This window comes from Larimichthys crocea, chromosome XXIII (genome assembly GCF_000972845.2).
Source record: "Larimichthys crocea isolate SSNF chromosome XXIII, L_crocea_2.0, whole genome shotgun sequence".
NCBI lineage: Eukaryota > Metazoa > Chordata > Actinopteri > Sciaenidae > Larimichthys > Larimichthys crocea.
The window spans coordinates 17401962-17412126 of record NC_040033.1 but is presented as its reverse complement, the minus strand read 5'-3'; the positions used below and the strand labels follow the sequence as shown (position 1 = coordinate 17412126).

At 39.0% G+C, this 10165-nt stretch overlaps 1 protein-coding gene across 2 annotated transcripts; it reads left to right on the top strand.

Moving 5' to 3' along the window:
- The first annotated feature begins 1841 nt into the window (after positions 1 to 1841).
- Positions 1842 to 8412, top strand: LOC104922455 (cAMP-responsive element modulator). Of its 2 annotated transcripts, XM_027273975.1 has the most exons (6): positions 1842 to 1957; positions 2375 to 2521; positions 2949 to 3101; positions 6144 to 6288; positions 7358 to 7493; positions 7802 to 8412. In XM_027273975.1, the coding sequence occupies exons 2-6, from the start codon at positions 2425 to 2427 to the stop codon at positions 7856 to 7858; spliced, it is 588 nt and encodes a 195-aa protein (XP_027129776.1). In that variant the 5' UTR covers positions 1842 to 1957; positions 2375 to 2424; the 3' UTR covers positions 7859 to 8412. The 2 variants fall into 2 exon arrangements, with proteins under 2 accessions (XP_027129776.1, XP_010733583.2); XM_010735281.3 differs by lacking the exons at positions 1842 to 1957; positions 2375 to 2521; positions 2949 to 3101 and adding an exon at positions 3785 to 3933.
- Positions 8413 to 10165: the final 1753 nt, after the last annotated feature.

Here is a 10165-nt window from a genome sequence, read left to right as displayed (position 1 = left end):
TATGAAGGGAACGTCCCAAAAGTTGACACACACAAACAAGAGTACAGTCTAATAGACATTCCACTTTATTCCAAGTCTCTTGCTTTATGTCTGGCAAACCTTTGACCTTATCTCTGACTCTCTGACTTTGTTGATGGTAATGTTTGTCACTTCTGCTTATTTAGGCTCATGTATTAGAGTAAGTCATTTATTAATGAACTGTTTACTTACTTAACTTACTTACTTGTCATTTTCATCATTTTACCTTCCCATTAGGGTGTATCAAGGTCCCACCAACTTTATGCTCAGGGGGGGACAGAACGTGCCATCGGAGTCCATGACCAGGACACCTGATCCTCGTGCAACCACCCCTCAATACTACAGTGTGGTGACTGCATGCATCGATTTCGTATGGCCCAGTTACCAGGTAACACTTGATAACCAGACTTCCGTGTATTATAGAAGTGTCACCACAAATTCTGTTGCAGCTCTGTCCTATTGCCTCTAAAAGCTCCAGTGTCTTCTCCACCATGAGAACAACCCTCTCATGGTGGGGACAAGCTCAGCATGTTTACCTCTGTAATGCCTGCAGAGGGAGCCAGCTGCTGAGCTGTGAGTAAAAAAGGAATCCGTCGAGAGATTATGTTTTGCTTCGACAGTGCCTACGTATACGTGCACATAGTAACTTGGCTATACGAGTAACTTGGTAGTATAGTGTAGATTTTATTTGTGAATGCTGACACACACTAGAGCCTTCCTGAGACATACAGTGAGGGTGAAATAACAGTCATGATGTGCCTGTAACACTCTGGTGATTAAACATGTTGCAATGATGTTTTTTATCAAGATATATAAATGTGATTATAGCAATGAAAGTACTCAAAACATATCAAATATTATTTTGGCTTACACTATGAACCTTATAAAAGGTCTGAATAATTGAAGTCCAGATCATTGATCTTCAGCGAGCTGTTTCGCTCCACCAGCTGAAGAAAAATTCCTTCTCCAAAGACAAACAGCAGAGCCCCTGACTCATAGCCTGTGTCGGGGAAAGAGCAAACCATACTGTTGACATCAGAGCCAGTGATGTCCATAGTTATGTCAATGCCTCTAATTTTAAATACATGGAAGATAGGGGGCCCTTAAACTTAAATCCGCGTGGCTGTGGTGTTATTCTCATACGTATGTGTAGATATAGCATACGGTGTTTGAAAAAAAATAATATAAAGACACTTTATGGTGGTAAAAGCAAAAAAAAGGGCGTTATGAGCGATTTACGCTTGTTCAACAGGGGGGGGGGGTGTTATGAACAAGAGTAAATCGCTCATAACGCCCTTTTTTTTGCTTTTTACCACCATAAAGTGTCTTTATTATTATTATTTTTTTAAACACCGTATCCTATATCTACACATACGTATGAGAATAACACCACAGCCACGCGGATTTAAGTTTAAGGGCCACCCATATCTCCATGGTATCGCCTAAAACTACGGAAACCTCTTAGGAATTGAGTATTAAAAATAAAACGGAACATTCTGTTTGGTTATAATATTTAATCATATCTTCATCCCAGTTAAACAAGACACACATTTTTGCCTTTACGTTAGTTATACACCTCCTAGTGTTTTTTATTTTTTTATTTATTTATTTATTTTTTAAACGTGTGTTTTCTATGTTCTATGATATTTTGTTATAAAAATGAGTCACTGTGAATTGATAAAGTCGTGACAGGAGAGAAATATCAACAGAAATATTGGTATGTGTATATGCCAAAATAAATCTTACATAATATTACAACTATATTATATTTGTTATGAATGGAAGAAAATCAACCAATCAGAACCGTCAAAAAAAAAATCTGCCTAACGTCCCTTGGTTTGACCGATATTTGAAATAATGCTAACTATAAACAAAATGTATAGCAACATTTGAACTGAAGCTTTCTAATCTCTTTTAGATATCCGACTGCAAAAAACAGGTAAAACATAATTCACATTTATTAATTGCTGGTAGAAATAAGTTAACTAAAACAGCTTGTTTAATGTTTAGGTAGGCTAACAGGACACTTACCGGTTTCAGTTTGATAGCTTTAGAAATGTTTTTTAATGTTAACATATGCCTAAAAATCTAATTTTTTACTCAGTGATGAATGAATTAAAATCAGATAAAGTATTAAGATGTGACAGAGAAATGCGTCACAAACTCTTTTTTTGTTTATTATTTGTTTGTAATGATAAATCTATTTAGGATTCTGGTGAGAGGAGGATTAAATGGTAACAACACAAATATTGGCAGCTCTTATTTATTTTGTCTTCCTGTGTCTGTTATTACCAGACATCTGCACTGTGTAGGTGCACATGAAAATACTAACTCTGACCCTGTCTAAATCCTCAAGGAGAAACCAGAGTGAAGCCAAAGTGCGGCTGGAGCCAAGCGCCTGTCAGAATGAACCAAGTCAAGAAAAAAGAGAAATGTCAGACGTGTACACCTGTTCCCCAGGTGTGCCCCATGTATACACATGTTTACCAGCAAACCAGCCACAGTAAGTCCAGTAAGCATGTCTGAATGACTAATAGTGATTACCATTACCACAGCTACTGTCATTAACAGTCCTACCACGACCACTGTGAATAATAATGAGAAAATTAAATTAAACAGCCAATGGTAGTTTTTGTTTCATTCATGTCTGCTGAATTATTTAATATATGAAGGGAACGCTCCCAAAAGTTGACACACACAAACAAGAGTACAGTCTAATAGACATTCCACTTTATTCCAAGTCTCTTGCTTTATGTCTGGCAAACACTTTTGACCTATCTCTGACTCTGACTCTCTGACATTTGTTGATGGTAATGTTTGTCACTTCTGCTTATTTAGGCTCATGTATTAGAGTAAGTCATTTATTAATGAACTGTTTACTTACTTAACTTACTTTACTTGTCATTTTCATCATTTTACCTTCCCATTAGGGATGTATCAAGGTCCCACCAACTTTATGCTCAGGGGGGGACAGAACGTGCCATCGGAGTCCATGACCAGGACACCTGATCCTCGTGCAACCACCCCTCAATACTACAGTGTGGTGGACTGCATGCATCGATTTCGTATGGCCCAGTTACCAGGTAACACTTGATAACCAGACTTCCGTGTATTATAGAAGTGTCACCACAAATTCTGTTGCAGCTCTGTCCTATTGCCTCTAAAAGCTCCAGTGTCTTCTCCACCATGAGAACAACCCTCTCATGGTGGGGACAAGCTCAGCATGTTTACCTCTGTAATGCCTGCAGAGGGAGCCAGCTGCTTGAGCTGTGAGTAAAAAAGGAATCCGTCGAGAGATTATGTTTTGCTTCGACAGTGCCTACGTATACGTACACATAGTAACTTGGCTATACGAGTAACTTGGTAGTATAGTGTAGATTTTATTTGTGAATGTCTGACACACACTAAGCCTTCCTGAGACATACAGTGAGGGTGAAATAACAGTCATGATGTGCCTGTAACACTCTGGTGATAAACCATGTTGCAATGATTTTTTAATCAAGATATATAAATGTGATTATAGCAATGAAAGTACTCAAAACATTATCAAATATTATTTCTGGCTTACACTATGAACCTTATAAAAGGTCTGAAAAATTGAAGTCCAGATCATTTGATCTTAAGCGAGCTGTTTCGCTCCACTCCAGCTGAAGAAAAATTCCTTCTCCAAAGACAAACAGCAGAGCCCCTGACTCATAGCTCTGTGTCGGGGAAAGAGCAAACCATACTGTTGACATCAGGAGGCCAGTGATGTCATAGTGATGTCAATGCCTCTAATTGTAAATTACACACATAGCCTCGCTGTTGGCTGTGGTAACATTTCAGTCAGAGAGAAGACTCTGAAGGCGACAGTTTGTCTTGGAAAGCCTGGGAGTAGATACAGTATGGCTGTAACTGGGGATGAGACAGAAACAGGTATGTTTGCTATCATCTCTTTTACTTCCAGAGCTTAAAAATAGACATTTTACTTTGTTGTTCAGTTGAAATACTCATTTAGGCATCTCTTAAAATGTAGTTATTGATTATTAATGTCAGAAAATAATAACAATTCATTTGACAGTATTGGAATTTAATTAGATTTTCAGACATAACAGGTTTTTTTCAGTGTTTTTTTTTTTCAGTTTTTCTACCAAACCAACATTAGAAAGTTCAATAATTCTCTCGAGCAACATCACAAGTCAGCTCCTCTAAAAAAAGTAGCAAAGGATCACTGAAAACTTCATCTTCCACAGTCAGCTGCAGCAAGCTTACTCCGATAAGAAACATTTTCACAGTGTCCGCTTGTCTCCTCAGTCATACTCTCTCTCTCTGATTCACTCTGCTTCTCTCTCTCTCTCTCTGCCTCTGCCTCTCTCTCTCTCTCTCTCTCTCCCTCTCTCTGTGAAATGCTTCAGTGCTCTGCCCACTCACAGCACATAGCAGCAGTGGCTGACGTCGCTTCTTTTCCTGGAACAGGCCCCCAGCAGAGACATGTAAATGCGAACCAGAGAATAAGATGTGCATTGACGTCAGTCACTGGCCAGGCCGTGATTATATGCTGTTCCTTTTGTGATTCCAACATATCACAGAATTAATCACTGGCGTATTACATGATGTGAGGGGCAGCGAATTCTGCTGGCACTGAGCAAACAAAGAACAGAAGGGAAGAATTTCTCAATGTGAGTTTCTTTTACAGCGTTACACACCAGTTTGAGAATGAATGAAATGTGGAATTCACTCACTTATACTTTCTAATCATATCTATTTATCATTATTATTATGATCACATCACAGCGCACATTAAATGAGCATATAATAAATCTTGAACATCTGAAATACATTTAACTTACAGTGAATTTACAGTATTTTCGGTTGCACTCTCACACACATCTGACACATTCTAGTAGAACCTCTGAGGAGAAGAGCTTCTGGTTTAGGAAGACAAAAGTTATATTTTAAAAGGTTATGAGTCACAGGATCGTTAAGCCATGTCTTTATGAAGTGGAGATGAGCCCATTACTGATTGTCACTGATGTCAGGATGTTGCAATATACTAATATTGATGAAAATGAAATCTTGACATCATGTTAATAATATACATATGATAATATCATCTAAATGAACCAGCACCTCCATTTCTTTCACTTCTCACATAACACTGGGTGCCATGGTTACAGTTGAGGGTCATTCATTTGCCAAATAAGAGGCAAAACACACAATAAAAATTCAAGATGAATTTGACTTTGTTTTTCTTCTTATTTTTGATAGATATCACAATAATATTGTTATAATTCACTTAAACCAGGTTGCAACACACAAACTAGTTCTTACGTAGGGATTATTTACAGCCAGTTTGTGCCAGGTGTAACTGTTGCATAACTAACTGACAAAATAAACAAAAATAACAATACAGTAATGCTAATATATTACCTTTTATATCATCTGCATTATTGTTCTGTCATACAAACACAGTCTCATTGTCCAGCTAGTAGCAAACTGTCAAGATGTCGTTGTCATAGAAACAAGGCCCACGTGCAGCAGGGGTTTTTTTTCTCCCATACCTTACGCTCCCTGGTGCCCTGCCAGCATCTTTCTGCCAGATGTGGACACAAACCCTAACCTGACACCTCATCACAGTTCTGTTAGTGATGATGTAAACTGGGAATATTTTAAAATTACACAATATACATAACACAACACAATGTTGTGCTAATAACATTAACCTAACTGACCAAATAGGGGTGGTTGAGTGCATGAATACTGTTAACTCGTGTTTATGTAACAAAGTAATACCTACATTTACACAGATTGGCAATTATCTTCAATATATCACGTGCACCACTCAAACCTTTGTTTTATAGCAGTTATATTGCAGCCTGTAAAGCTACAATGACTTCCAGTAAATTGCTTGATTGCATGGCGGTACAAGTCATCAAGCAATTGATTTACACATTACTGAAGTCATTTCAAGCTAAGCCATTTCTTAAGTGTCATTGGTGCAGCACAGTTTGTGCGAATCTCTTTGAAACCAGCTCGCAACTGCTCTGATCTTTGGAAGGACATTTCACACAAGCTTTGTGATGGATTTACAAATCGCTGGTGGAACTCAATCCTGTTGACTGACGTGTTGTTTTGTGTCTCCCCAGGCACTGCAGGTGACCTGACTGCCTGCCAGCTGCGTAACCCCAGCTCCAGCCTCCCACAGGGGATGGCAGGGGTCAGCACTCATAGCAACCCCAAAGCCACAGAGGACAACTTACAAAAAAGGGAGCTCCGCTTGATGAAGAACAGGTAGAGATGACCTTTCACACACCAGATAATGAATCAAGTATGCTGATTAACAGCCAATTAGCTAGGATGCTAGGAGGATGTGCTGTACAAACACTCACTAATTAATACGTTATATCTTGTTTGTTTCAGAGCAAGTCTCTTTGTTTCTCCAACAGAGCAAAGACCAATTAAGTTTTTAACTGTAAAATGACCCACTCACACCATATCTTGGTCACATTTCTGTTAAAAAACTATTAAATCCTTACCAAAAATGTTCTATCGATTCAAATATCAGCCATTGTATCGTTATTGGAACACCTGGACGTTAAAACCAGTCTTGGCCTAAAACACATCAGTATTTTCAGCCACATCTTGTACTCTTGGAGGTGCACGTAGCAAATGCCAAATGACAATGGATGACAATAAGAGCATATAATAATAAGATGCACAAGCCTGTCATCATTCCACCACATGATTCCCCTCCATCCAGTGCGTTTAGCTGATAATTCTTAGGTTGTCTCGACATTATCTACACCGTAACGTGTGTTTGGATGGAGGAGTAGTATGACAAGTGCAGCTGTGTTTGTAGAGAGGTCAGTTTCTGTGTGAATAAGTATGGTTTGCTGGTGAGATAAATTGATTCCCCTCCGCTTCTAACATGCCCTTGTTTGCTCTCTGTTGAATTCTTTGAGCTTACTGTGTGTTTGATGTAAACAGCCTTGTGTCACTACTGGCACTGACACACACTTTTCTTGTTTGCATGTTCCTTGTCCTCCCACATGATGATTTTACTACGATCAGTCATCAGCCTTGCAGACTTTTTTTTTTCTCTTTGGTTTTGTTCATGACGTCTGTCTCCTTTTGTTGACTCCATTATGTGAAGTCCTGAAGGTATCCAATGTAATAAACATGTTCGTAATTATCACCGTCATTTCTGATTCCACGTCAGAAAAGTTTTCGTCATGTGAGCGTCTTTCTTCCCCCCCTGCCTTTGGTGTCAATTGATTTATGTGTTGTCTGTGATTTCTGGGACAAAAGCCAGGATGTTAGGGATTCTTTCATTCGCAGTAACTGTTGTTGTTTCTTCCAGGGAAGCAGCCCGGGAGTGTCGACGAAAGAAGAAAGAATATGTCAGATGCCTCGAAAACCGTGTGGCCGTGCTCGAAAATCAAAACAAGACTCTGATTGAGGAGCTCAGAGCCTTAAAAGACATCTATGGACACAAAGTTGAGTGATTCCTGTAACTGGAAGAGCCAGGATTGTATGTGCGGACTGTGTTTGTGGACTCTGGTTTTGCTTATGCACACACACACACACACACACACACACACACGCACACACACACACACACACACACACGCACTCACACACAAAACACTCCTTGTCCTTGCTGTTCAATATGTTTACACGATGATGTCAATGTCTCTGGCTCTGAATTATACATGTGCCACCACCAGCAAAAATACACCAACCTTGTGTCAGGTCAGGGTTATTATCAATGAGTGTTACATCGAGCTTATGTCCCTTTGAACAGGATGGCAGCCACAGAAAGAACGCAGCAACAAGGCGAGAGAAGGAGCTGGAGATCTGAATGCTGAAGCACCACTGCTTTTGCTATTATCACCTTGACTGTAATTTATTTTATATTCCTTTATAATCAGTTATATAATTTGGCTGCATTAAAACATTTATATTAACTTATAAGGATGGTCTGTTTTTTGCAGTGGAGGGTTTGTTCAGAAAGATGTTCAAAGGGAATAGGATCTTCAGGGCTTCACATGTAAACGTTCGTGTTTTATTTTATTCCACCACAGAAATCCCAATGCAAACACTACTACTAGGAATTAACACACTATCTCCCATATTCCACGTGTTTAAAGTAGAGGCCTACCAGGAGTTTTGTATCTGTATGAGGTTTTATCTGCTTCTCACCTGTGACATTCCTTATTCATGACCCTGCATTTTTTTTTATAGTTTTGAATACTTGTTGATAGTTTGTACACAAAAAGAGAAAAATGAATTTATCTTAGTAAGAATAAGTGTATATTTAGTTCATTTGTGCAAATTGTGATAACTCACTGTTTTAACTTGCTTGTTTGTTGCAGAAATCCAGTTTATTTGCTTGAATAAAGTTCTTGCTCAGTCTCTCTGTGGTTGCTTTTAACAAACAGTCGACATAAGAGCTGCACTTAGGACACATTGTTCTGTACAGATAGAAAAAGCCCCTACATGACTGGTGTTTGTAAAGCAAGTAACGAGTGAGTCACTAAAGCAAAAGTTCCATTATGAGTGTCTGATAAAGCTTTTAACGTCACGCTCATACTCAACCTTGGGTTTTGTGCTCAGAACGCGATGTGCCGTCCTTTAAGCGATGACCCCGCTGGACTGTCATTGAGGAGCGAAGGAGTTTCTCTCCTCTTGCAGAGCTTTTGTTGCATCATATTGTGGAAGAGTTTCACTGTTCTTGTGCGGTGCATGCTGGAAGAAGGGGAAATAGGATAAGTATTTAAACACATTCTCCATAAATCACATCCAGAGGAATGTAGATGTGCTAAGGGGAAGGAAAGATTGGCCCAGTTTTCAGTGATGGCATTGCCTGACTTAATGGATACAATTAAATTCTCAAATATTCCAGAGTTTGTTGCACACATTGACAAACTTATAGCAGGGATCAAACCTACTCCTGATGTAACAAGAATAACCACTAACGGAAAAATGGAAAGAAGACACAGGACACCTCAATTAAAGACAGTCCAGATGTCTATACTGTTATTTCTGTGTGCTACATCTTTCACTCTGTCACTCCCCATGTGCAGTTTGTTAGGCAGACATCATGGAAACAAAACATCCGAGGAAAGAATCCAATACCACTGAGACTTGTACTGCACCTGGGCCTATTGTGAAACCTTATTCCTGTCCAGTCTAAGAAAACACAGTCAACTTCCACCCAGACAGAGACCAAACTACACCGTGGAATGCACGCATAGGGAAAAGGAAATACTATCCAAATGCATCTGTGAACTACACTCAGTGTTTAAATATTACTACACCAGTGAAAAGGATAGAAAAATTTGTGCAGTAGACAACAGCGATTCAAACATGTCATTATCTGGTGAAGCCATCGATTATTGCACAGATTTGTTTGCCTTCAATTTGTAAGATGCTTTCAAATGCTCGGCTCTTATTCGGCTACTGCACTCTGTAGTCTGTGATCTTGATTTGCAGGTACTAGTGTACCTTCTTAAAAGTTAAAACTCAACTTTAACAGCTTTAACTTCATATGCCAGGTGCAAAAACATCTTTAAGACCACAAAATATCTTCTAACATGCTGCAATTTATGTATATTCTATCATTACATGCAATGCAGCTGCAGTACCAGCAGGTTGCACTGCAGCACCATACCTGATCATGTCAACCAACGTAATCATGCAAAAAGCCTGTCAATTCCCGATCAGATTTCAGTGTGCAGCAACATCAGTGATAGTGTGTGGCGTCTCCCATGTCAAGGAAACATCTCAAAAGGATTAGGCTACTTCTAAGGACGTGACTTTGTTTACATTAACCTCTGCTAAACCCTTTTAATCCTGCGGGGAGATTTAGTGTGAGCAGTCCTTTCACTGCCACAGGCAAATCAAAGCTCGTCTGTACTTATTATCAGTCATGATTAACCACTACTGGTATTCATGTACGCGTCCAGATAACGTCATAAACACACCTGTTATCTCTTTAGTTTACTGTAGATATGTATTAGTGAAATAGAGCTGATCATTTCCCACCTGAGCAGTTAAGAGGTTCTTTTTATATTCTATTATATTCTTTTCCATTTTTAGATCGTTCATATTTCATTGTATCCCCCAGGAGACTGTCATAATTGTCCATTTATTACAATGTTGTAAC